The following is a 27,554-nucleotide window of genomic DNA, read 5'->3' on the forward strand; positions in this document are numbered from 1 at the left end:
GCTGACTTAACTAATCATCTTTGCCTGAAGTTTACGCAATGTCGTATACGTAACCATAGTTAAAAATGAGGAGCTTGTCGAAATGTAAACTAACCCTCTGTTCTTTTTATCTGATCACTTCTATGCCATAACTGCGTGAGACCTTATTAACGTGTCATAGACTGTGCTGCAGCTGGTTCGACGGTTGGCTGGAGATCCCTGGCGGTGGATTTTCGTCTTTCTATCGTCCCGGGAAACCCTGAGAAGCAGCCGCAGCGTTTAATGAGCTCCATTCATCTGGACCAGCATGACCGAGGCGATTTTTCCCGTCTTGTAGACTGACGTAACAATATTACAATGAAAGGATGCATTTTCTTGGGCTTTATGAAAGTCTCGGCGCTCGTATAGTCACCAGGGGGCATGCACACGTCAATGCAGCGCGGGAAACATTTTAACATCGTAACATTGTAACGTCGGATCGGGGGAACGTTCGAATGGACGTAGGAGCAGCTCCGCGGCTCTTCATATCGCTGTAGTTTGTGTTACGGGAGGTTCCTGCTGCCCCCATCCATCTCTCCGGCTGTTGTTGTGAATTGATCTAACATGGCGACTGTACCCGTCTATTGCATCTGCAGATTACCTTACGACGTAACCCAGTTTATGATCGAATGCGACGCCTGCAAAGACTGGTTTCACGGCAGGTAACCGCAATATTTCGTTCAACTATTTGAGTGTGGTTTTGGATGGAAGCGTTTTGCTCCCGTGCGCACATTTTGTATTGCTCTAAAGAGCGAGGGCCGCTTGAAGAAGAAGGCGGAGTTATATTTAGCTGGCTCGGTTGACACATTTTTGTGAACGGTACAAAAAGATTTCCTTAATCGTAAAGCCATTTCTATGTATTTTCCACGATGTGGGCTCGATCTGCGTGCATCGCACGCTTTGGTTGCGTCTCAGACTGGACGTTGTCGTAGTAGTGAGCCGTGGGTGTCTGCGAGCACGAATGGCTTTTCTTTTACACATTTTACCTTCCTTTATGCGCCGTATTCGTCCAGATTTGCTCATACACCAGTGCGTTGAAATGTGTAAAAACTGTCCTCGTCCTTTCTGGTGTCTGCTGGAAGAGTAATGGGCTGCATACGAGCCAGACATTGCAGATTCAGAGCTGCTCTGCACATTTTTAACATGTATGACATCTAGCCATTATCATACACTGTATTCATCATTAACCAAACCAGTAAGTTCAGATTCAGTCGCCGTGTAGGTGCTGTAAAGCATCACTGACAGGAGCATGTAGTCGGAGCAAACGAGTTTAGCTCGATCCAATAATGGGAGTCGATCTGTAGTGTGTTATTTTTTGATTTCATCTTAAATTCCCCCCGCCGTTTGTTTTGTTTTCGAAGCGAGAGCGAAAGTTGCGCCAGAAAAGGTTTAAAATTCGATTTCTTCAATGTAAACAAAGAACAAGCGTTCCAGTTCGCTGACTGATACATTTACGCGCGTTTAATTTTAACCCTTTAATTAGCCGAGTGATTGTTACAGTTCAGTCGTTCCAGTCAAGAATATCACTACATGACGCCTATTATCGTTTAACGATCTAAAGAGAGTGACTGTTTAACACGCACAACGCGTTGTAAACTCTGCTCTCATTCTCGTCGTCAGACTGAATACGCGGTTAACTGCATATTCAAACGTGTAAAGAATTGTTTGTGTTGACACTTATGTGTTTGTTTCTGTTGGAGTGACCGAGCTTTACCGCCCTCAGTGATTTTAAACCTCCGTGACCTCTGTTGAGAGGGTAGGGCGACTGAATCTGAGCTCAAATGAAGGGAGAAACCAGTTATGACTAATAAGTATGGCTTAATCGTACGTACATGCTTTTGTTGACACCGATTAAGCTGTTTATGACAGCAGTCTTATAGCAGAAATCATGTTTTAAGTCTTTTAGTAGGTTTGTTACTTTGACAACGCGATATAAAAGTTGAATGTTTATGATAGTAGTTAGTTAGCGTTCACCAGTACAACATTTGTGTGCAGGATCTTATAATATAGTACAATATTTACCAAACGGCATTAGTTTTGTTCTTCTTTTTATGCTTGCTAGCTTCTAAACCCTGATAATAATCAGCTTCAAAATAACTAGTTATCTATTGCCTTTATTTAGCTAACTTAAAGTTAGTTTCTCTATGAAAAGCTAATAAGAATTAGCTTTACGTTGCATAGATCTTAAATTTAAACTGGTTGCATGTATTAAAATAAAAGCACATGAAAACAAAAAGATATACATTAATATGTTTAATTTTACAGTCTTGACTGCTGCACTAAACCATGAAAAGCTTCACTTGCAGCATTCATAGATATAGCATAGATATTTTTTGTCTTAGAAAATGCACACTGATGTTTATCAGTACTGGATAGAGAATCTGCGCCTGTAGAATTACGCAGAAAGCTCAGCGGATTTTCGTAGAACTGAAACGCCTGTTATTCAGTTATACACATCCCACATCCTTTGCATGTTTGTTTACTAAATATTTTGGTTAATTTGTTAATGCTTTCAGCTGCTGATAACAGTGTAGTGCACTCAACTCTATTTAACACGCTTGATTGTATTTAAGTTCATTGCATAGAATTTGACTATTTTTATTTTTATTTTTTTGAATTGTCAGTTCTTTCATTCAGAGTGACTTCCATCTAAGCATTTGTTGGAAGAACCTCTGTAAGTAACTTAGGGTTTCCACAATCATGGAAAACCTGGAACTTTGAGGAAATGTTAAAGTTATGTTTTCCAGGCCCAGAAAAAGAAATTAATATAGTGAAAATACATTTTCTGGTTAGCACTGTGCTATATTTCATTGGCTATATTGACTCTATTTCAGTGCTTGGGTTTAAATTATATAGGTTTAAATGTTTACAAACCATAATGATATCTTATTCTTTTCAGGAACCTTCAAATTAGTCCAAATGGTTTGTAGAAATAAATATCACAAATGACTGGAAAGCTAAAAAGTCAGAAAGTGTGGGAATCCTGTAAGGTTACGCGGCATGTTCAAGAACATGTGAACTCAGTAAACTCACTTTTTACCTCACTTTCAGCCCTTAGCAGCCAAGTCATCTAAACCTAACACTAAAATTCAACTACAAGTCTAATTCAATCATTATTTGCTTTTAGAAACAACTTCTTTAAAACTGATCAGATGACAGATGAGCATCATCCCCGAAGATATTAATAAGTAGTTCCACGTTCACACTATTATTACAACTTCCTATGTTGCCTGAATTAATCCTATAACATTCCAAGTATTTATGTACGCTTCATAAATGTTTAATCAGTTCCAAAAGGTTCTGCTGTGATCAGCATTTCCATCAAGAGTAAACATGTTGATATAATGATTTCTGCAAGCGTACTGGCTGGCGAACAGAACTGAATACGTTTTTTAACACAGGCGTCTGAAACACACCTCCTGACCACATGCTGCTGTTTGTGGTTGTGGGCGTGTGCTCGCAACTCTTCAGGTGGTAATGAATGACATCATTCCCTTCTTTCACAGGGCAGGATGCCAGCTACAAGTGGCGCGTCAGATCCTAAATGAGATTTTCTCGTTAACGATAATAGCTAGTCTGTGACAGAGCAGCTTTGGCATATTGCGCATGTTTATTAAATAAGTTATAATACTACACTAATTGCACCTGCCTTGAGGATGACTTTACATGGAGAATCATTTAGAGCTGCCATAATATCATTGTATATTCCTTAATGCTTAGTTGTTGTTGTTGTATTTATTGATTGAAAACCTTGTACTGCAAATAACCAAAATTGTAATATACAGTGTTTTTTCTTTGTATTTGGTTTGTATTTTTGTTTGAATCTGTTATGATGGTGTGTAATTACATTGTGTCTCAGTCGTATGTTCTTCCAGGGATGGCCTCATTGCATTGAATGGTTTTCTAGTTAAGTGTTTTCCTCAGTGAAATTTTCTTTGACTGATGTGACTCAAGGAGTTTTTAAAAACTAGTTCTACTACACTCTTGATCTGTTACTTTCTTGTCATTCAGGTACAAAATAGAGTACAACGACTGCGTTGAGGTACTTAAGGTGTTGTTGCTGCTTTTAAGAAGATGGTTTCTTAGACACGACTATTTTTGGAAAGTGGTTTTCGAGACTTAACATGCGAAATGGCCCTGTAAATAAACATCATCATCATGCGCTCTGCGGTGCATCCATTGCAGATGGTTGTTTGACGATTTAAGGTCTATTGTGTCAGCACAACAAGTGTTGTATTGAGTGTAATTTCGGAGAGAAAGCTGTCCGTACCGGGCTTAAAGGAACCATTCACACAAAAATTTAAATTCTCGTATTATTTACTGAGCTTTCTGTTGTTCAAACCCTTTCTGAAGAATCTTCACAGTGTATTTCACAAGTAAAATAGCACATATTAAAGCAATAAGCCCAAAGAAGCTGTGGTTTACACTGAATATATAACAGCTAAGGGGCGTTGTTAAAAAACCCCCCAAAACCCCCTAAGCTGTTATAAATTCACTGTAAACCATAGCTTCACAGGGCTTATTGCATTTATAAAACTGTTATTCTATATATGTAGTAGGGCTTCACAAAATAAAACAGAACAAATAAAGTGTAATGATATTAATAAAAACATTATTCTTCCGCCAAACCGTGTAGTTCCTCAGAAACGGTTGTGGTTGCAACAAAGTGGTTGTTGAGCAACACACAGATGTAAACAAAGGTGTGTGTTTGTAGAGTAATTTACAACAGCTTCGAACGCAACTCAACCAATTAAAATCAAGGACCGGAACTATCCGTTTTATAAAAAAGCAATAAGCTCCATGAAGCTGTGGTTTACAGTGAATTTATAACAGCTAAGGGGCGTTGTTAGGCACGATGCAAAGCGGAGTACCAAAAACCCCCTTACCTGTTATTAATTCACTGTAAACCATGGCTTTACAGGGCTTATTGCTTTTATAAAACAGTTATTCCATATACGTAGTTAGGTTTTTTTCACAAAATAAAACAGAGCAAATAAAGTGTAATGATATTAATAAAAACAATATTCTTCCACCAAACAATGTAGTTCCTCAGAAACAGTTGGGGTTGCAACAAAGTGGTTGCCATGCAACACACAGATGAGACCGGAACTATCCGTTTTGTAATAAAGCAATAAGCCCCAAAAAGCTGTGGTTTACAGTGAATTTATAGCAGCTAAGGGCCGTTGTTAGGCACAACGTGAAGCAGAGTATCTAAAGCCCCTTAGCTGTTATAAATTCACTATAAACCACGGCTTCTCGGGGCTTATTGCTTTTATAAAACTTATTTTATATACGTAGTAAGGTTTCACTAAATAAAACAGCAAATAAAGTGTAATGATATTAATAAAAACTTTATTCTTCCGCCAAACAATGTAGTTTCACAGAATGGGTTGTAGTTCCAACAAAGTGGTTGCTGAGCAACACATAGAACGAGACTCAACCAATCAGAATCAAGGAACTATTTGTATTATAAAATTTTTTTTATAATGTTTTTGGTGCTTTTTGGATCTTGACTATTGTGGTTGTTATAAATAAAAAAAAAATCTGCTTTTGTGTTCTGTGACAGTAAAATGGCAAATTCAACTTTGCCATCAGAGGAATATGTGTAATTTTGAACTATATTAAAAAGAAAACCGTTATTTTAAATTAAAATCATATTTTTAAATATTGTAATATTTATTTTAAACTTTATTTTTTATTAATAATATTATTTTGTGAAAATATTAATTGTAATATTATTTTAAACTTTATTTTTGTTTCATTTTTAATTATTTAATTGGCACATTTAATAAATTTCATAATTTTCAGTATCGTATTTTTATACAACATTGAAACTACTATCAAAAACATGTTACATGAGTACCTTTATATATAGAAGTGTGTGTGTATATATGGAACAAAAGCATTTTTATTATTTTTTTGGAGAGTCATGCTTTTTTTGTAAATAATATGCAACATACATTCTATTTGTAGTGTTTTTAGATAATATTGATCACTGTGGTCTCTATAAAATTCTTTCAAAAAATGTCTTTTGTGTTATGTGGAAGAAAAATGCTAGGGTGTGGAATGACATAACAGTGAATAAATAACTACATTACTAGATTTTGGGTGAACTGCTCCTTTAAATTGAAAAGGTACTGGCCTCCTAATGGCAGCATGCAGATACTCATGATAAGGATTAGCTGAGAAAAGACGAAGAAAATCGAAGAGCGTATTTCACTGCTAATCCTGATGCACGAGTGGGCGGTTTGACCCTTCACACCCACATGCACTCTTTGTTGTAGTGAGGCTCAGTGAGACATGGCTCCTTTCACTTTTGCTATGATTCAAGGGTGCTGACACCACCCACCATCTGAGTGGACAGTGTGTGTGATATTCATACGACTACACGTAGTAGTTATACCACACTGGAGGAGAGCCATAATGGACACTCCCAATTCAGTATTTGCTCATGACCCGTGAACAGCTCCTCCTAATGGCAGGAATGTGTTATAGATACATCGGGTTTATATTAGTATAGGAAGAAGAACATTTGCTGTGCAGATGGGGTGACAAAAATGCATACAGTGCCTGTAAAAAGTATTCAGCTTCTTGGAGGTGTTTCATGTTTGGTTCATTTATAGCAATGAATTACAGTGGATTTAATGTTTTTGTTTTTAATTTTCACTGCTGATCAGTAGAAGACTCATAATGTGAATGTAAAACAGATGTGAAATAATTACAAAAATGAAAATGAGAGAAAATGAAAATTCAAATGCTGTTTTTTCAGGTTCTTATTGACTTCCGTTATATTTTTTAACAATACAATGAAAGTAAATGGGAACCAAAACTAATGAAAAAAGCCATACAGGTTTGGAACAACATGTGGGTGAGTAAATGAAGACAGAATTGGCATTGTTACATGGACTGTCTCTTTAATATGACACGCTAGTCCGCCCAGTTTGGTTTACAAGACACAAATAGTAAAGTGAAGATCACTTGTGTGAAGTCAAGGGCCACTAAGTGACCACTAACAACTCTGAAGGAGTTACAATCTGAGGAGACTGTGATACGACAACTGTTGCCTGGGTGCTTCAACAGCTTTACGGGACAGTGGTGAAGAGAAAGCCACTGTTAAAAATGTCACATGACATCTCGGCTGCAGTTTTGCCAGAAGGCATGTGGTAGACTCTGAAGCCAGCTGGAGGAAGGTTGTGCTTGTTGGCCATCAGACTAAACGCCATATTTGGCACAAGCTGAACGCTGTGCATCATCGGAAACACACTATCCCCACCGTGCAGGACTGGATTGTGGACCAGGACGGTTCCCTGGGGCCTTGGACCTCTGAAACCTCAGGACATGTGGCCTGAGCCTGCCAAACAAAGCAGACCACTAGGGCCTCTCTAAGGGGTAGCTATAGCCAGGAAAATAGCAGTGGGTAGATGTGAGAGAGACTTGTCTGCACGAAGAAGGTCTGTAATATTTGGAGACAGCCATCTGTTAACATTCCCATTCAGAATATGTCATCACGGCTGATTTTCAATGGCTGTCAGTGGAGAAAGTTTCTATTAGAACCAGATCTTTGAAGTACATATATAGGCACTGTTTGTTTTGCAGAACCATGATTAACAGCAGAAATAAAATACATATTCTTTGTTTATGTTACAGCTGTGTGGGAGTGGATGAAGATGAAGCGCCAGATATTGACATCTATCACTGTCCTAACTGTGAAAAGACCCACGGCAAATCCACCTGTAAGTATCTTTCCTTGATGCTGCGAATGAATTAGGGTTAAATTAGATGTTTACTCAAGTCAAGTCACCTTTATTTATATAGCGCTTTATACTAAAGCAGCTTCAACAGAGTCAAATGAGACAATGTCAGTGATAATGAAAATATGGTCATTATTCAGCTCAGTGTTGATTCAGTTCAGTTCAACTGTCAAATCAATTATGAAATGTGTTCAGTTCAAGTATAAGCAGCTCTATAGAAGGCATTTGACACACTATTCAGTTAGTTCAATGTTATATCAATTCAGTTCAACATGATATCATAGTTTACCATGATACAATATCTTAAGGAGTATTATTTACATTACCAGTCAAAAGTGTTTTGAGATTTTTAAAAAGTCTCTTTTGCTCATCAAGCCTGCATTTATTTGATCCAAAGTACAGCAAAAACAGTACAGTTTTTAAGTATTTTTACTATTTAAAATAACTATAAAATAAAATATAAAATAACTTTATTTTTGTGATTTCAAAGCTGAATTTTTAGCATCATTACTCCAATCACATGATCCTCCAAAAATGATTCTAATATTCTGATTTGCTGCTCAAAAAACATTTATTATTATTATTATGTTGAAAACGGCTGAGTAGAATTTTTTCAGGTTTCTTTGATGAATAGAAAGTTCAGAAGGACAGAATTTATCTGAAATCGAAAAACTTTTGTAACATTATAAATGTCTTTATCTTTTGATCAGTTTAAAGCATCCTTGCTAAATAAAAGTATTCATTTCTATAAAAAAAATATATATTGACCACACACTTTTGAATGGTATAGTGTATAATGTTACAAAATTTTTTTTTTCATATAAATGCTGTTCTTTGGATCTTTCTATTAATCAAAGAATACAGAAAAAATGTACTTAACTGTTTTAAATATTGATGATGATAATAATAATAATAATAATAATAATAATAATAATAATAATAATAATAATAAATGTTTCTTGAACAGCAAATCAGCATATTGGAGTGATTTCTGAAGGATCATGTGACACTAAAGACTGGAGTAATGATGCTGAAAATGTAGCTTTTTAAAAATATATATATTTAATTAAAAAATATAGAAATTCAAATAGAAAACAGTTATTTTGAATAGTAAAATATTTCAAAAGTTTACTGTTTTTGCTTTGTATCAAATAAATGCAGGTCTGGTGAGTAGAAGAGACATTTTTAAAAAACATAAAAATTCTTAATGACTAGTAGTGTGTAGTATATAATAAAATATAATATTATTAATAATATATTATTTTAAATATAAGTTAATGCATTTAATTAATATTATGCATAATGCATATTAGGCAGAACAATTTTTACAGCAAAAATAATAAATAAATTGATAATAAAAACATTTGAGCACCAAATCAGCATATTATTTCTAAAGTATCATGCGACACTAAAGACTGGAGTAATGACTGCTGAAAACACAGAAATGAAATAGCATTTTAAAATATATTCAAATATAAAATAATTTTATTAAATTATGTTCTGCAGTATTACTGCTTTTATTGTATTTTTATTTACTTTCTTGGTAACACTTTACAGTAAGGTTCATTAGTTAACATTAGTTAACTTTAGTTAACTTGAACTACAGCAACTGCTTCTACTTTATTAATTTCAAAGCATTTATTAATTTCAACATTCACTAATGCATTACTAAAATCAAAAGATATGCTTGTTAAATTTATTTTATGTACTGTGAACTAACATGAACTAACAATGAATGACTATTTTCATTAACATAAACAAAGATTAATATACTGTAATAAATGTATTTTTCATTGTTTGTTCATGTAAATACATTAACATTAACTAACTGAAACTTATTGTGTCTTTGTGTGGGTACAATTCAATTTTTATTTTAATTAATCACATAATTTTCAATATATTGTTGTATAATTAAAATATAAGGGTCTTAAATGAATCCAACCCTTTAATAAAAAAATAAAAACAAGCTTTAGATAAAAGCTAATACTGATTTACAACTAAAGTAGTCTTATCAGATATTATAAAGATTATAAAGACGATTTTTATGAAAATAATTTACTTTAAAATTACAGTTATGGTTACAAATTGAATCATGTTAATGATTAAAATTGTATATTCTGTACACACTCATACATTTATGCCTTTGCTTCTGCAGTTTGCAAACGTTTTTATTATTATTTTTGCTTTAAGTAACTGGTTTCAACAAAAAATGGGTAACACTTTACAATAAGGTGTCATTTGTTAACATTATTTAATGTATTAACTAACATGAACAAACCATGAACTATACATTATTAATCTTTTTAAGTGTTAGTTAATAAAAATACAGTTGTTCATTGTTCATATTAGTTCACAGTGCATTAACTAATGTTAATAAACACAACTTGTGATTTTAATAATGCATTTAGTAAATGCTGAAATTAACTAAGATTAGTAAATTCTGTAGAGGTGTTGTTCATTCTTAGCTCATGTTAACTAATGTAGCTAACTAGTGTTAACTAATGAACCTTATTGTAAAGTGTTACCAAAATGTGAGTATATTGTGCTCACTGTGTCTGATTCTAATTCGGTGGTTTCATCTGTTTACAATTTTAACAGTGAAAAAGAAAAAGAGCTGGAATAAGCACGACACGGGGCAAAGCGGAGACGTCAGACCGGTTCAGAATGGCAGTCAGGTGTTCATAAAAGAGCTGCGCAGCAGGACATTCCCCAGGTACCGTACACCTGTGTTCAGGCACCTTTGTGAAGATCATCCCAGTCCAGTGTGAAAAATTTAAAGGGCCAGTGCTTCTAAAAATGTCCAAGTCCTTCAGTTCATTCAGTGTCCAGAAGATGGCGCTCCATGATAAGCTTTGCTCAGGCTCTGAACTTTTCCACCAGACATGTGAAAAAGATTCCACTATGATGTCTTGGAGAGATTGTGTAGGTAATATGCTGACGGTGCCTCTTTCCACTGCAGTTCAGAAGATGTGGTGGTCAAGCTGTCTGGAAGTCAGCTAACATTAGACTACCTTGAGGAGAATGGATTCAATGAGCCAATTCTCATCCAGAAGAAAGATGGGCTGGGGATGGCTATGCCTGCACCCACGTTCTACGTCAGTGATGTGGAAAACTACGTTGGTAAGTATTTTAGGAGGTGTAATAAAACCAACGTTCCTCTTTTTTACCGATGAGTATGGAATATCTTCCTCTCAAGAACGTATGTGCAGTACATTTATGTTGTTCTAATAGATTTCTACTTTTTTATTCAAAGGACCTGATGTTCCTGTGGATGTTGTCGATGTAACCAAACAGACACACAGCAAGATGAAGTTAAAAGAGTTTGTTGATTATTACTACAGCACAAACAGAAAGAAAGTATTAAATGTGATCAACCTAGAGTTTTCAGACGCAAGGTAAGCAGTCCTGTAAAAAGTTGGAAGTCTATACAAAGTCTGTACGTTTAGAATTTGACAATGTGAAGAAAAAAGTTTTCCTTTTTCCCAAAAACCCAAACATGACCTTACATAGCTGCTTTGAAACTATATCTATATTGTATAAAGTGCTATATAAAGGTGATCTGTAGGAATATGTGTATAAAATACCATCTATGTTTGCTACTGTCCACCATGTTACCTTTACTGGGTAACACAGTTGACGGGTAACTTAGTTGACATTTTTTTGTGTTTTGGGCCTGTACTCAACATGGAAGACTAGAACTACTGAGCATGTGGTATGTTTAGAAATATATTTTCATGAACAAAACAAAAGTTTTAGTTAATTTGTCTTGTTAAAATTTGCAGCAATAATACTTGGGTAACACTGTTGACAGTCAATTAATCCACTCTTAAAAAAGGTTTGGTAGTTTAACCAATATTAGAGGAAAGAAAGAGAACATAACGTCTATTGTTTCATCCACAAAATATCATCATACTGTGCAAATTATGCGAGAATGGGACAAACCATTCCTTTTTGAGGGGGGTTTTCTAGTGGGTAACTTTTGACAGTTTTTTTGGACACAAATAAAACAAGTTATATCACAATCAACACTTATTTTTGAAGCACACACCTAAATGTCTTAATAACCTAATCTAACTGAAGACAAAACTATGAAATGAATTGATATTTGAGGTCATTTTAATATGACCTCATTTAATATTTAATCTTAAATGCAGAATAGAATGAGCAATTTTACAAAGGGTTGTATGTGATATGAACATCATTTTTGAACAAAAGATATGGCTTTTTCAACATATAATAGTGGGATTGAGAAAAAATAATTGTGTACTAGAAAATTAAGCATCGGGGCTTTATATTGATTAAAATATATTAAAAATATACTTCACACACATGAGATGTACCCACAATTATAAAATGACCCAGATATAGTGACATTTTATGTTTTTTTGGTACCAATTTTGTTACAGCAAAAACTAAGACACTAATGCACACTCATTTATTTATTTTTTTAGGTAATTTATTAACATGCATATTAGCAAATTGAATGGCATTTAGCTTTCAAGTTTTTAAAATTTGTTTTTTAAATTATTTTTTAAATTCATTTTATTTAATTTTTTACATTTAACATCAGAATCAAGTAACAAAAACACATTATTTGAATAAAACACTGAATGTCAGTGTATTTATATGTGTCATTAATGTGTTCTTTTTAGTGTATCTTTTGAAAGATATATTTAGTAGAGTTCAGTAACATGAATATTTACTATTTTTCCCTTTATATCTCTAGAATGGCCAGTATTGTTGAGAGTCCGCAGATAGTTCGGAAGTTGTCCTGGGTGGAAAATTACTGGCCTGACGATGCATTGTTGGGGAAGCCCAAAGTGTCCAAATACTGTCTGATCTGTGTGAAAGACAGCTACACAGACTTCCACATTGAGTGTGGAGGTGCCTCTGTTTGGTATCACGTACTTAAGGTGACTCCTGCATGTTATATCTCAAATGCTTCTTTTTACTACGAAGAAGTATTTTTAAATGATTTTAAAGTATATCATTTGCTGATTAATGAGCTATTCAGTTATTTATACACTCTCAGAAAAAAAAGGTACAGTTCTGCCGCTGGGGCGGTACCCTAAGGTACAAAAGTGAAAAGGTACATCTTTGTACCTTACCTATCCCGAAACAGATCATATTAGTACCTTAAAGGTACATTTTAGTACTTTAAAAGTATATATTTGTACCTTTTCAGTTTGTACCTTAGGGTACCTCCCCAGCAACAGAACTGTACCTTTTTGCTGTACCTTTTTGCAATTGTTAACTGGTTATTTTGTTACATTTTAAAGGGATAGTTCACCCAAAAATGAAAATTCTGTCATTAATTACTCAGCCTCATGTCCTTCGTTCATCTTTGGAACATGAATTCCGAAATTTTTTATGAAATCTAAGAGATTTCTGACCTTTTCTGGGCCTTGAATGTAGTTGTGTTGCTGTCTATGCAGGGTCAGAAAGCTTAAAACACTAAATTTGTGTTCTGAAGATGAACGAAAGTGTTATGGGTTTATGAGAACCACATGAGGGTGAGGATAATTAAATGACAGAATTGTCATTTTTGGTTGAACTATCCCTTTAAGAACATTTTATTACATGGTTCTCTGGAATACTCTATTTTTATTGACCAATCACTGCATTCTGCAGTTCTACATTCTTGTAGAGTTTATGTGGAACTGTGTATTTCACTTCTTCTTAAAGGGAGAGAAAATCTTCTTTCTGATCAAGCCCACTTCTGCCAACCTTTCTCTGTACGAGCGCTGGAGGTCTTCCTCCAACCACAGTGAGATGTTTTTCGCTGATCAAGTGGACAAGTGTTACAAGTGCACACTGAAACAAGGGCAAACTCTTTTCATTCCATCAGGTGAGGTCTCATGGTGCCAATAATTAGATTTGACTTTTAAATGACTCTAAGATAATAACATTACCTTGTTATTATGTAATGACAGGTTGGATTAATGCAATACTGACTCCTGTAGACTGCTTAGCCTTCTCCGGACATTTTGTCCACAGTCTGAGCGTGGAGATGCAAATGAGGTCAGTGATCTTCCCCTTTTTTCCTATAAAACAAGCTATGTATTTGAATTTTTCATAGGTTCCCATTATGCATCAAAGTGAAGATGTTTGATGCATTGCTGGATTAGCAACATCTCACTAAGTTTCAGAACAGAACTGTAGTGTACTAAAAGTTGCTATTTAAACTATATATGCAGTTGAGATCAAATGTTTACGTACAGAATAGGCAAAATGTTAATTATTTGAGCAAAATAAGAGGGATCATACAAAATGCATGTTATTTTTTTATTTAGTACTGACCGGAATAAGATATTTGACATAAGACATTTACATGTAGTCCACAAGAGAAAATAATAATTGAATTTATAAAAAAAATGACCCTGTTCAAAAGTTTACATACACTTGATTCTTAATACGTTTTTTTTTTTTTTTTTTTGGTGATAGTTGTTCATGAGTCCCTTGTTTGTCCTGAACAGTTAAACTGCCTGCTGTTCTTCAGAAAAATCCTTCAGATCCCACAAATTCTTTGGTTTTTCAACATTTTTGTGTATTTGAACCATTTCCAACAATGACTGTATGATTTTGAGGTCCATCTTTTCACACTGAGGACAACTGAGGGACTCATATGCAACTATTACAGAAGGTGCAAACACTCACCGATGCTCCAGAAGGAAACCCAATGCATTAAGAGCCGGGAGGTGAAAACTTTTTAAATTTGAAGACCAGGGTAAATGTAACTTATTTTGTCCTCTGGGAAACATGTAAGTGTGTTCTGTAGCTATTTTGTCAAAGTATGACATTTATACAAAATAGGAAAAATGTACACATCTTCATTCTGTTCAAAAGTTTACACCCCTGACTCTTAATGCATCTTAATGCATCGTTGGAAAGGGTTCAAATACACAAAAATGCTGAAAAACCAAAGAATTTGGATTTTTCTGAAGAACAGCGGGCAGAACAAACAAGGGACTTATGAACTATAACTAAACAAAAAAAAACAGCTGTGGATCATTCAGGTAACAAAACAGTAAGAATCAAGCGTATGTTAACTTTACAGTGTTAAGTACAGTGGGTTTGATCCATTTTGCAACTATTATGTGGGATTATAAAGGCCTAATGTTTTTGGCTGTTGGCATTTGAAATGATATTCCATGCAGTTTGCAATACAATGACGACTGGCGGACGGTGATGCAATTGAAGCGCTTAAGCGTCAAACCTTCCCTGTTCTATTCTTGGCACTTCCAAGCCTCTGTAGGAAAAGAAAGAGGGGAAGTCAAGAGCATATGCTTTTGCCTTGTGAAGTGCTTTTCTAACATGTGTGAGACCACGATTTCCTCTCAAGGCACACTTTTCAGTAATCCTCTCTTTGCTTCTCTACTCAGAGCATATGAGGTGGAAAAAAGACTGAAAGTTGCCAGCCTCACTCCTTTTCCAAACTTCGAAACAGCATGTTGGTATGTGGGGAAATACTATCTGGAGCGGTTTAAAGGTGAGTGATAAATATAAAAGCCTTCGTTTTTATTTGGCTTGTTTGTAGGTCTTGTCGTTTCGCAAAACTAACAAGCAAAAAAGAACAAAGTGTCAATTTCACTGTTATTGCATGCTTAAATCATTCACAGCAAAACTCCCATGTGTGAAGTGGCTTCAAAGGTTTTGCTTTCAAAAATTGCCTTTCCATCCCGCACAGCGCAAGATTTATCCGTAATGGTGAACTTTGGGACTGGAAATAAAAAGATCTAATGTCGTAAGGTAGACTCAAATGGCTTCCTTCTCCCCCGCTTCGTGCGTGATCCTGGAAGGGGCCTGCTGAGCAGATGAGGAGGTTCTGGATAGCCAGCATATTATTGCAGTCATTAGATCGGTGCATCGTGGAGTTCACAGATGATTAGCTTCAAAAGGCAGAATCACTTGCTCCATTACAACCTGGTGTTTAAACTCCCCTCATCTGGCCTTGGACTGTATGTTTATATTTCCACCATTTTACCCCGTCACATTACTTAATTTTGCCAGATTGCTGTAGAGCGCACATTGCGAAAAGGACCGCAGTTGGTCTCCGAGCTATCTGATGTTCAGATGGGGGAATCGGCTTTCAAGGTCATCTTTTCAAGGGTTCAGCTCTCGTGTGTGACTTCAGGTAGAGGGGAAAAAAGTCCTTGGCCCCTGGCCCAGCAGGCCGACTGGGCCACCGCCAGCTCTATTGCTTCCCTTCTCATTTCACTGTTTCGGCTTTCACTTTATGTTCATGTTATTAATTTAAATGCAGTGTGGAATATATTTCCTGTAGTGGCTGTGTATCCAGTCCAATGTAATCAACGTCGAAGCCGGTGCTCCAAAAAGGCGCGTGACTGTTTTTAGGCCCCTCTGGATTGAAGTAATCAGTTTGATATATGAATGGCCTTTGTTATTGAACAGTAATGGGTTCGGTTGAAAATGTAGTCCATTTTTATTTCTGGTGTAAAGTTTCCCTGCTTCTTTCAGCGAGTTTCATGCTCTGAGCGTTTCTGACAGGGCGACCACGGTCCTAGGCATTGCTGCTAATGATTTAAGGAAAGTTGGACCTTTCACCAATTTGCCTATTTAGAACACAGCCCTTCCTAGAGAGGATCTTATGTTACTAATATGGCACTAGACGAGTGTTTGGATCCAGATGGAAATAATGGGCTCTGATGCAAAATTTCCTGAACATTTTGCAGGTTTACATAAGGCAAACAAACAGCCACCTCCTTACTTGGTACATGGTGCCAAAATTGTCAATGGAGCATTCAGATCGTGGACTAAAAAACAGGTACGTCTTGCTACACAATGTATTAGTTTCAATAGTCTGTAGTTTTGTTGATTCGAATGATGTAACTTGACCATGACTTTTTCTCTCTTTGTCTTTTCCCAAAGGCTCTTTTAGAACATGAGGACGAGCTTCCAGAAAACATGAAGCCAGCACAGCTCATTAAAGACCTTGCCAAAGAGATTCGGATTTCAGAGGTGAGACGTCCCAAAGTTGTTGGACTTTACTTACATTTATTCAGATATGATCTTGATTTTTATTATGTAGAATGTCTTTGTACATATTTAATCAGCTATTGTCAGAATTAGTAATGGTTAACAACTTTTCGTCTGTGTCTTTGTCAGAACGCAACAAAAGCCATAAAGAGTGAACCCAGCAACTCAAAGCCCCCAGCAGAGGAACCCCCGTCTGCTCCGTCAGAACCAGAAGAGCCCACGTCCCCTGCCCACATCTCCACCCCGCCAAGAGATAAGCCAGCCAGGAAGAAAGCCACAAAGCCACCCAAACCACCCAAAATGCCCAAGGCACCCAAACCACCGAAGGAACCCAAAATAAAAGAAGGTGGCAAAAAGAAAGCCAAGAAAGCAAAAGAAAGTATTTTACCTGAGAAAAAGCCCTCGAGTCTGGCAGCTCTTGAATCCCATGCAAAGGACATCCTGAACAAGATGGACCAGCCTAAAAAAGTAAAGTTTTTTCAGCTTTATGATATTCCATATATAATTATGAATCATCATTTCAACCAAACATCCAACAAAATGTTTAATGCAATAAGTAAAATGCAGTAAAAATCTTGTTTTAAACAAGCAATTTAATGCAATGTTGCATTTCTTGATCACAGTAAAATTTTAACATTTAAAATTAAATTTGCAATTTGCAATTGCAAATTTAAAGACGTATTTTAGTATATCTGTGATCCAGCCATTACGTTAGTCTTCAGTGTCACATGATCCTTTATTCCATATTCTAATTTGGTGCTCAAGAAACATTTCTTATTATCAATTTTGAAAACAGTTGAGCTTTATGGAAGTTTTTTAGGATTCTTTGATGAATAGTAGGGCTGGGCAATAAATCGCAAACGATAATTATCATGCAATATAAATTTTCTCGATAAATGATAACAAGAGTTTGATAAATGTTCTCAAACAGTCAGAATAATTAAATTTTGCCATATAAAAATGAGGTTGCTACAATTTTTACAGATATTACTGATTTTGATAATGAACATAAATCTACTTCTGTATCTTAACTTATCGATTGATATGAAAAAAGTTATTGTGTCCACTTCCAAAACAAAGATTCACATATAATGTGCTCACCCCCTTGTCAGAAAAATGTTCATGTCTTTCTTTCTTCAGTCGTAAAGAAATTGTTTTTTGAGGAAAACATTTCAGCATTTTTCTCCATATAATGGACTGATATGGTGCCCCGATTTTCAACTTCCAAAATGCAGTTTAAATGCGGCTTCAAACGATCCCAGATGCGGTTGTAAATGATCCCAGCTGATAAAGAATGGTCTTATGTAGTGTAACGATCAGTTAATTTCATAAAAATAATACAATTTCTATACTTTTAATGTCAAACGCTCGTCTTGTCTTACTCTGCCTGGACTGTTTTTGTTCTGGTTCATGACAGTGTTTCATCTTCTTTGCATGTTCACTTTGCAAAGACTGGGTCGGTACTTCTGCAGCGTTGTAGGATGATTTTGAAATGATTTTTGGTCTTGAGCCAGAATACACAGTTTATGGAGAAAAAGGCTAGACGAGCGCTTGAGATTAAAACATACTTAAATTGTATTTTTTTAATGAAAATAACCGATCGTTTCGCTAGATAATACCCTTCTTCCTCGGCTGGGATTGTTTACAACTGCATTTGGGATCATTGGAAGCCGCATTTAAACTGCTTTTTGGAAGTTAAAAATCGGGGGACCATATCAGTCCATTATATGGAAAAAAAAAATGCAGAAATGTTTTCCTCAAAAACCATAATTTCTTTACAACTGAAGCAAGAAAGAAATGAACATCTTGGATGACAAGGGAATGAGGACATTATATGTGAATCTTTGTTTTGGAAGTGGACTTCTCCTTTAAGTAGCAGTTTTGAATCAGTTTACTGAAATAAGCTAAACATTATATATAATGATGCAGCACTAGCGAAATCGTTGTGAATATATTGTAAATATTCCCATGCTCTAGAACTGTCAGTATGCACTTTTGTCCATGTCCAGCATGTTTTATTGTCTCTCACATTACACAGCTGGTGAAGACCGGGTTGAGTATTTTGGAGAAGGAGACGAGTAAACCGAATGACGTTGATAAGTTTAAGATGATTCGAGAGCATAATAAGAACAAGACAGAGGCCAAATGGAAATATAAGGTATGTTTGTTAGGTTTACAAACTTTAATGAATAATTCTGGGTCGTGTAATGCAAGCATAATGATTTCCTTTGCTGCGACATAGATCAGTGCTAGAGCGAAGCTTTGAAAATCCATGCAAATGATATCAAAGTTGAAAAGTAGCACACAGGGCTTTGGGATCATCCAGAAGTGATTTACACGTTTCAGATCAAAGCAATCAGCAGAAATAACTCTGCGGCTCAGTCACTCTCTCTGTTCTGTGCTCATCAAATCAGCAGAACCCTTTACCCAGGCTCAGAATTTACCTAATGCTTTAATGCTATGTCGTATTCCTGACATGCCAGCTAAGTATTTACATATGCCTTCATTTCTGCTGTAAAAATGAGTGTGTTGTGTCATTATTGTTGGATAACATGGGATGGCTTTTGTAGGAAAAGCTTAATTCTGCTGAACGGAAGGCATTACGGGGCTTTTGTTCAAGGGGGAAAATTCAATGCCAGACAGCCCGGGAATGTTTGTAGTTGCTCCAAGTCTCCTGATCCGAGTGCTCCTTTGCCGCTCGCCAAACATTTGCAGATGGAGAGGAGTCTCTGCTAGATAGTCTTCAAGGTCATCAGCCGCAATGGCTTCAGTCTTTGACGTCTGATCACAGTAGACGTGGCTGACAGATAGAGGCTGACAGCGAAGACCTGTGAAATGTGTGAGACGGGAAGAGTTTCAAAGCACTGATTGTTGTTTGGTGTTTCATCTTTCAGAACAGCAAACCCGATTCGTTATTGAAAATGGAGGAAGAGCACAAATTTGACAAAAGCCTACTCAGCCATAAAGACAATAAATTTGCCTTTTCATTGTCAAATAAGAAGTTGCTGGGGTAAGTGCATTTATGTATAAAACAGATTTTAATAAACATTATTTCACTGCACTTGTATGTATTTATTTAATTCAGATTACAGCTCTGATCAATTCCGTGTCTTTGCACCAGATTGTCTCTTTTGACAATCCAAACTAATGTTCTTTTCTATCATCTGGCTTTCTCAGATCAAAGATGCTTAAGACGCAGACCAATTCCAGCATTTTTGGTTCAATACAGAACATTAAGGAAGAAAAACCCAAGCCTGTGAGAGACGAGTATGAGTATGTCTCTGATGAGGGGGAGCTTAAGATCGACGAATTCCCAATCAGGAGGAAAAAGAACGCAGTCAAGAGAGACTTTTCCTGTAAGGTTTCATGATATGCGATCTGGGGCTAGGGCGATTTTCTGATTAAATAAAACATCATTTAAGAGCAAAAATGATTATAGACTTTATAATCAGGCCCAGATGGAATCTGTAGACTTGTTGCATTTTTTTACACAGATTTTGGGTGACAGTCTATAGAAATGAGTTTTAAACAGAGTGGATAGTACTACAGTCTTGTTAGTATTTAAAGTATAATAAAATGTAATCAAAATATTTAATTTAAAAAAACACACAAGGGGTGGGCATGTCCAAAATTAAATATGCCAATGATGAATTGAGTACAATAATTGAGTTTAATAATTATATATGTACATATATATATATATATATATATATATATATATATATGCTCATCAAGGCTGCATTTATTTGTTCAAAAATACAGAAAAAAAAACAGTAATATTGCAAAATGTTATTACCAAAATAATAAAATAATGGTTTTTATTTTAATATACTTTAAAATATAATTTATTCCTGTGATGCAAAGCTGAATTTTTATCAGCTGCTACTCCAGTCTTAAGTGTCACATGATCCTTCAGAAATCACTCTAATATGCTGATTTATTATTAGAATTATCAATGTTGGAAACAGTTGTGCTGCCAAATTTTTTTTTTTTTTCACAATTCTTTGATTAATAACAAGTTAAAAAGAACAGCGTTTATTAAAAAAACACATATCTTTTCTAACAATGTACATATATGCTATTACTTTTTATTAGTTTAACAGATCCTTGGTAAAAAAAAAAAAAGAAAGAATAAGCCCAAACTTTTGAACAGTAGTGTGTATTGTTAGAAAACCTGTCTATTTTAAATAAATGCTGTTCTTTTTTAACCTTTTATTAATCAACGAATCCTGAAAAAAGGTTCCAAAAAATATTAAGCAGCACAACTGTTTCCAACATTGATAATTCTAATAATAAATCGGGATATTAGAATGATTTCTGAAGGATCATGTGACACTTAAGACTGGAGTAACAGCTGATGAAAATTCAGCTTTGCATCACAGGAATAAATGATATTTTAATGTATATTAAAATAAAAAACTTTTTTTTATATTGTAATAACATTTTACAATATTACTGTTTTTTTATTGTATTTTTGATCAAATAAATGCAGCCATGATGAGCATAAAAGACTTCTTTAAGAAACATTACAAGTTTTACTGATCCCAAACTTTTGAGCAGCTGTGTGTGTGTGTGTGTGTATATATATATATATATATACACTTTATTTATTTGCATTAGTAGCATACAAACACAAGAATTATTTCACGTGTCACTACAAAAAAAGTCCTAGTTAAACCTTAGATGGTAAATTTCAAGTTGCAGATGCAATAAAGTTACTGGCCGTAATGCATTTAATTTAATAACAGTTTTTGCTTGTATTCGGCAGTGCTAAGTTTTGGCCCCTGGGTTATGCACATGTTAAAATTTGCGAGTGACGGGCATTCAGATCACTTGGAAATCTGCTAGCACTGATTCCATGTGTGCCTGCCTATAAGAGATAAACTTGTCTTTTAACTGATTAACAATAAATCTTTCATTTCATGCTATGTGAGAATAATGCTGAACATCTGACGTTATTTACAGTTTTATCAAACATCAAAGAGCCCATTCAACCAGCGAAAAAGCCAAAGCTACAACAGTCGGACATGAAGGTGAGCATACACTCTATTTAGATAGCCGGTCTAGAGTTATTTTACAGAACATCCATAATATTTCTCTTTAATCAGACAGTGGTAATAACATTAAAAGGCTGATTGACAGTAAACAGGAAGAAATTAGGACAAAATCCAAATCCCCAATCTTTATTTCATGAAGTAGCTGATTAATTCCTTCTGGATGCATTTAAAACATCGCAGCACTGATGTTCTCAGCTTGCAATAATTCACCCATAATGTTCCGACTTAAACCAACATACGGCGCAAATCAAAGAGAGCAAGCTGCAAGACGAAGCCAAATATCACCTCAAAACTGATGAAGGAAATAGCTGTGGACTGAATCAAATGAGAGCGAGAAAGTTAATCACGACAGAGGCCCACAGGCGAACTACGTGAGGGGTTACAGAAGGTTATAAGATATACCAATAAAAAACCACAAACCTAAGAAAAATCTTTTGAAAATGTCTATGAAAATATGTGTGCTTACATCAGGGTGTATTAGAAAGTGTTTTGCTAAAGCAAAACATCCACCAGCTTCTAATGTATGTTTTGATGCTTCAAATTGTGCACATCTTATGAAATAGAGTGTTTGTTTATACTATCATTTCAGAGTCCAGATTCATCAGATGAGGAATCACTCCATATAGACACAGAGGCCAAGACAGAGGTCAAAGGTCGTAACTCTAAGGTCTCTAAGAATAAAGGGGGCAGTTCAGCTGGGATTCTGGATCTCTTGCAGGCCAGCAAACAAGTGGGCGGCATTGACTACAGCAACAACAGGTACACATATGACTGTTTTCCATATGCGTATGAAAGACTAGGCTTAGCCTAGTGTATTAATCAGGCTTAAAGGGATAGTTTACGCAAAAATGAAAATTCTGTCATTAATTACTCACCCTCATGTCGTTCCAAACCCGGAAGACCTTCACAAATTAAGATATTTTTGATGAAATCCATCTTTATTTATAGTCTTTGTTTTTGTTTTCTCATAGCTTCATAAAATTACAGTTGAATAACTGATGTCAAATGGACTATTTTATCAACGTCCTTACTACCTTTCTGGGCCCTGAATGTCTCAGTTGCATTCGTGTCTACGCAGGGTCAGAAAGCTTTCAGATTTCATTAAAAATATCTTAATTTGTGTTCTGAAGATGAACGAAAATCTGGTTTGGAACAACACGAGGGAGAGTAATTAATGACAGAATTTTCATTTTAGGGTGGACTATTTCTTTAAAAGGTTGTTTATGTGAATTTTAGCATGGTGAGACTATCAGCATCGTAAACGGTTTCCGAGAAATTCATTCCGTCTGGAACAGCATTGCATTCAGTATTAAATTTCATAATATAATCCATAGCCTTCTGCTTTTTGTGTAGGTTTAAATAGTTTTGTGTAATAAAACGTTCTAAATATTTAGCTTACATATTTGTTGATTTGAATATCTGTCAATTTTGCATTCAAGCTTAGCTTGTATTTTTATAATGTTTTAAATGCATTACACATGTAGACAGACATCTTTGGCCCTTGCGCTGCCTCTAACTGTGTTTGTTTCAAGTTAAAACAGTTTAAAAAATACATGGCTTAAGACCTCGCATTCTGTTTCATGCTGCATTGCTCCGTCCAACTGTTTTCGAACACAAGAATGTGTCTTATGTGAAGAATCGTGACTAGTATCTGTTGTTCGTGACCTTAAACTGGTGTAATTATACAAGGCTTCCTTAAGCGACTAGTTGTTTAGACAATCCATCGACTGCTCAGTTTTGCACATCCTTAGTTCATACTTTTATATGATTCATACGGTATGTTTTGTACATCGCACACACTAATGTGACAGAGTGTGTAGTATGGATATGTTTTGTCTTTGGCAGAGGGCTATGGGGAACATACAGTTTATGATGAAGTATGTTCCCGATCCTTAAAGAACAGAAACACGTCATATTTCTAGCTTAACTGTTAGTTCTTAAACTTCCTACTCTAAACACATCGAGCACAGGCATTTCTTCATCTGTCGAATGATGGCGAAAGTAATAGTTTGCACGGCTCTTTATAAGCGGTTTACATGTGCTGGCATTATTTGTTTAATCCCTCTGCACTATTAATTTGTCAAATACAGCAAAAGCTTCAGGCCATTCCTCTTCATTTTACTGTTTGCTGTTTTGGGCACATTTTTGATGGTCTATTTCCACTGCGCTGAAAGCTGCAAATCAGCTCAAACACAAAATGAGAACGAAAACATGGCTAAAATATGTTAATTTCTCAAATTATTTTTTGTGCTTTTAAACCTGACATACGACTGCAGGATTGTGGGGAGGAAATGCCTCCAGTCGGTTGTGACCACATTAAACGAGCTTTTGACTCATTGTTCCACCTCACTGGTTAATCACTTAATAGGTGGTAATCTGCACGGGCTAAATCTGTATTTTCTGCTGGTTACCTCAAGCTCAAAAGCAGATGTGGACACAATAGTCTTCTCAGTTCACACGGCAGATTCTTCTCCTGACACGAGAAGATCTACAGTACATGATGAGCAAATGAAATTTGTGGGAGATGAACGTTTAGTGACAGGCAAGTTAGAAAAGCAAGAGTGAGATTGCTGGTTTATTGCTTGAGCAGATGTGATTGTAAGAGAGAACAGGTAAGTTCTGGCTTGTGCTTTCAGTTTTGGTTGAACGGAAGTAGAGATGTTATAGATAATGCAGGAATACCTCGCACTGAATTTTAGCATGGATTTTCATGTTAGTTTGTCAGGCCCACCCACTAGGTTTACATGTTCAGTTGATTACTAAAGAAACAGTGCCTTAGGCCCTGTTTACACTAGTGCGTTTTTCTTTTAAAATGGCATTTTAAAATAAAAACGATCCTTGTCTACATTGCCGTTTTCAGAAACGATCTCCGTCCACACTACACAACTGAAAACGCATGTCACATGACTATTCATAATAATGAGCATGATGTTATGCTGTAGTGGAGGATACATAGAGCGAATGTGGTCAGGCGGGGTTGCGTTTATACTGAAATGTTTTGAAACTAAAACGGGGTCTGCAGTGTTTTCGAAAGTCTCCAATTTTGGGGGTTGAATACGCCAGAGTAGCGTTCACAATAAGAGCAAAAGTTATGCATTTTAAAATGAAGACGCACTAGTGTAAACATGGCCTTAGATTTAAGTCCAGATAATAAAGCCATACCTCAGTTGCAGTGGAAATAACATCAAACATTTTTATAGTGGTTTAAAAGTGATGTGTGTAATGTTCTCAAAATTAAAATCTATTACAATATGAGTAATATTTCAATATTATACACTATTTATTTATTGTGCTATTTTTAATATACACCATTGACTATATGTAAAGCTTTTCCCTGAAAAATTTCCATCCTATTTTTATGCAGATTTTGGGATATCACCAGTGTTATTATAGTATTAGTAGTATTTTTTATTTTCAGTTTTCATTTCAATTTTAGTTGAAGTGTTTTATTTACTTTTGTTATTTGCATTATTTTTTCACCACTTCAACTTCATTTTATTTAGTTTGCAATGCAACATTTTTATTTTTTATTTTACGGCTGTTAGTTTAATGCATTAACTTAATTAATTAGTTATTAAAAATAACGCAATTAAAATATTTTAAAGCAGTTAACGCATACCCCCAGACCTGGGGCATATATATATATATATATATATATATATCACACAATATAACAGGGGCAGCAAAAGAGCAATATGACACAAATTCAAATTTTGTCCCAATCTATCACAAGCTTAAATGTGATTTTATACAACAGTTCAGTAAATAAGAAGTTGATATTGTGTTAAATTTTAAACACTATATTATGTGTTTTTACCTTTGAAGCCATAGCAGAATTGTTGTGTATTTCCGAGCAATACAGCAGTGTTTAGTTTCTGAATGAATCCGCGTTTTGAATGAATCGTGTGAATCAATGATTCAAAGGTCCATTCATAAACAGAGCCATTTACTGAATTCCTGAATGAATCAGCCATTTGAACGAATCGAATTGAATGAGTGAATGACTCATAAAGACATTTACCGCCACCTGCTGGCAGATTTAGTTTCTTATTTAGAGTATCATTATATTAAAAGTAATAATATTGATAAAAATATAAACAGTAAAGGGATAGTTCACCTAAAAAATTTAAATTCTGTCATCATTTACTCACCCTTTGTTTAAAACCTTTCTTAGGTGGAACATAAAAGAAGGTATTTTGAAGACTATTGGTAACAAAGCTGTTTTGGTTACCAGTGACTTTTACTGTATATGTTTCTCAAATGATCTTCTTTTATGTTACATAATTCAATTAGGTTGTTGCAGCTTATGTTATACTTCCTCATTTAACACAGCTTTAAATAATCTTTTGTGGGTATTTTCACAGTCAGATTTATTCAGCGATTAATTTGATGAATTAATTGTCTGACAGCCCTTAATTAATTAGATTAAAAAATTTATTTGAGCTTTATTTTAATAAAAAAAAAAAAAAAAAACTTTTTTTTTTTTTCTTTTTTCTGTTGTTGTTGCAGTTAACAGTAACAACACTGGATATTGCAAAAAATGCTGGATGGAAATATATTTTTTTTATTTATCAATGCATATAAAAAACATATTTGTATTTATTCAATGGTTGAAGGCGTAATATTAACTACAGTGGAAACACATTTACTTTATAATGAATTCATAAATGTGCATCAAAGTGCCTCAAGTCATGTGATTGGATAATTTGGCCAGGAAATACTGCTTTGTTCTCAAATAGCTTGAACATCCTAGGGTGACCTTACATGCCATTTTTCTTGGACACATCCTGGTCAGGATTTTTTTAGATTGCCTAATATAACCAGGTTTTGGCTTTGTTCGCACTGTGCAAACCAATTGATGTATGACTTCAAAGTACAGTGAGATGTTATACACCAATTGGTCTGTGCAACGCTGCTTCAAGTCGAACACATCTAATATGTGCGCATATTTGCATCGCTTTGACCATTCTCTGTAGATCTCACCTTCTCACGTGCCACGATTGGTCGATTATGTACAGCGCCTGCATGTTATTGGTCAAACTACCGTTCTGTCATTACGTTACGCAAGTATGAAAACAGCAAAACAGCCAAAACCTGGATATTTTAGACAATCCTAGCCAGGACGTGTCTGGGAAAAATGGCACGTACGGTCACCCTAGACCTACCCAACATATGGCGTCTATTTAGGACTATTTGTATAGGAAATCTGAATGTGCAGAAATTACACACTTCACCTTTAAGTATCCATCTCCAACCTCGTTGCTTCCCATCACCCGACTCACTACCTAAAATTCGAATCGCTTCTCATTGCCACTGACACTCGGAGTAATGTACGTGTGTGTTGTGTATTTCTCATTGATGGACTTACAGTCAGCCACCTGCATCCCCCAGCACACAGGAGGCCATCCAGGGCATGTTGTCCATGGCTAACCTGCAGTCATCAGACTCTTGTCTGCAAACGTCCTGGAGCAATAGCCAAGCAAAGAACAACTCGCATAGCAGCGCAGCCAGCAAGAAGCCGAGCAGCGTGGCCGGAGCGACAGCAGGCAACAGCAAGCGACCGGCCAAACGCTTGCCCAAGAAGACGCAAAAGAGCAGCAGCGTAGACAGTTTGGACATGTTCGATGACGACCAGGACCACCTGGAGGCTTGCTTTAAGGATTCTGATTACGGTAAGTCCTTGCGTTCAAGGAGCACAAAAGATATTTTAAAAAATGTGTCTGTGTTTTTG

The 27,554-nt window shown here is 35.5% G+C and overlaps 1 protein-coding gene across 2 annotated transcripts in view; it reads left to right on the forward strand.

Moving 5' to 3' along the window:
• Nucleotides 1–44: 44 nt before the first annotated feature.
• The window catches only part of phf2 (PHD finger protein 2), a 34,403-nt gene continuing 6,893 nt past the window's right edge, over nt 45–27,554 (forward strand). The window contains exons 1-18 of one of the 2 annotated variants that reach the window (XM_051123434.1): nt 45–680; nt 7,666–7,751; nt 10,368–10,482; nt 10,729–10,889; nt 11,023–11,164; nt 12,496–12,682; nt 13,455–13,617; nt 13,703–13,790; nt 15,152–15,258; nt 16,463–16,554; nt 16,659–16,748; nt 16,896–17,234; nt 18,805–18,924; nt 19,661–19,776; nt 19,944–20,122; nt 21,732–21,799; nt 22,413–22,582; nt 27,215–27,495. In XM_051123434.1, coding sequence (XP_050979391.1) covers nt 583–680; nt 7,666–7,751; nt 10,368–10,482; nt 10,729–10,889; nt 11,023–11,164; nt 12,496–12,682; nt 13,455–13,617; nt 13,703–13,790; nt 15,152–15,258; nt 16,463–16,554; nt 16,659–16,748; nt 16,896–17,234; nt 18,805–18,924; nt 19,661–19,776; nt 19,944–20,122; nt 21,732–21,799; nt 22,413–22,582; nt 27,215–27,495 — 2,602 coding nt within the window. In that variant the 5' untranslated portion in view covers nt 45–582. Of the gene's footprint in view, nt 681–7,665; nt 7,752–10,367; nt 10,483–10,728; nt 10,890–11,022; nt 11,165–12,495; nt 12,683–13,454; nt 13,618–13,702; nt 13,791–15,151; nt 15,259–16,462; nt 16,555–16,658; nt 16,749–16,895; nt 17,235–18,804; nt 18,925–19,660; nt 19,777–19,943; nt 20,123–21,731; nt 21,800–22,412; nt 22,583–27,193; nt 27,496–27,554 lie in introns of both variants that reach the window. The other variant, XM_051123433.1, reaches the window with a different exon arrangement.

Source organism: Labeo rohita, chromosome 11 (assembly GCF_022985175.1).
Source record: "Labeo rohita strain BAU-BD-2019 chromosome 11, IGBB_LRoh.1.0, whole genome shotgun sequence".
Lineage (NCBI taxonomy): Eukaryota > Metazoa > Chordata > Actinopteri > Cypriniformes > Cyprinidae > Labeo > Labeo rohita.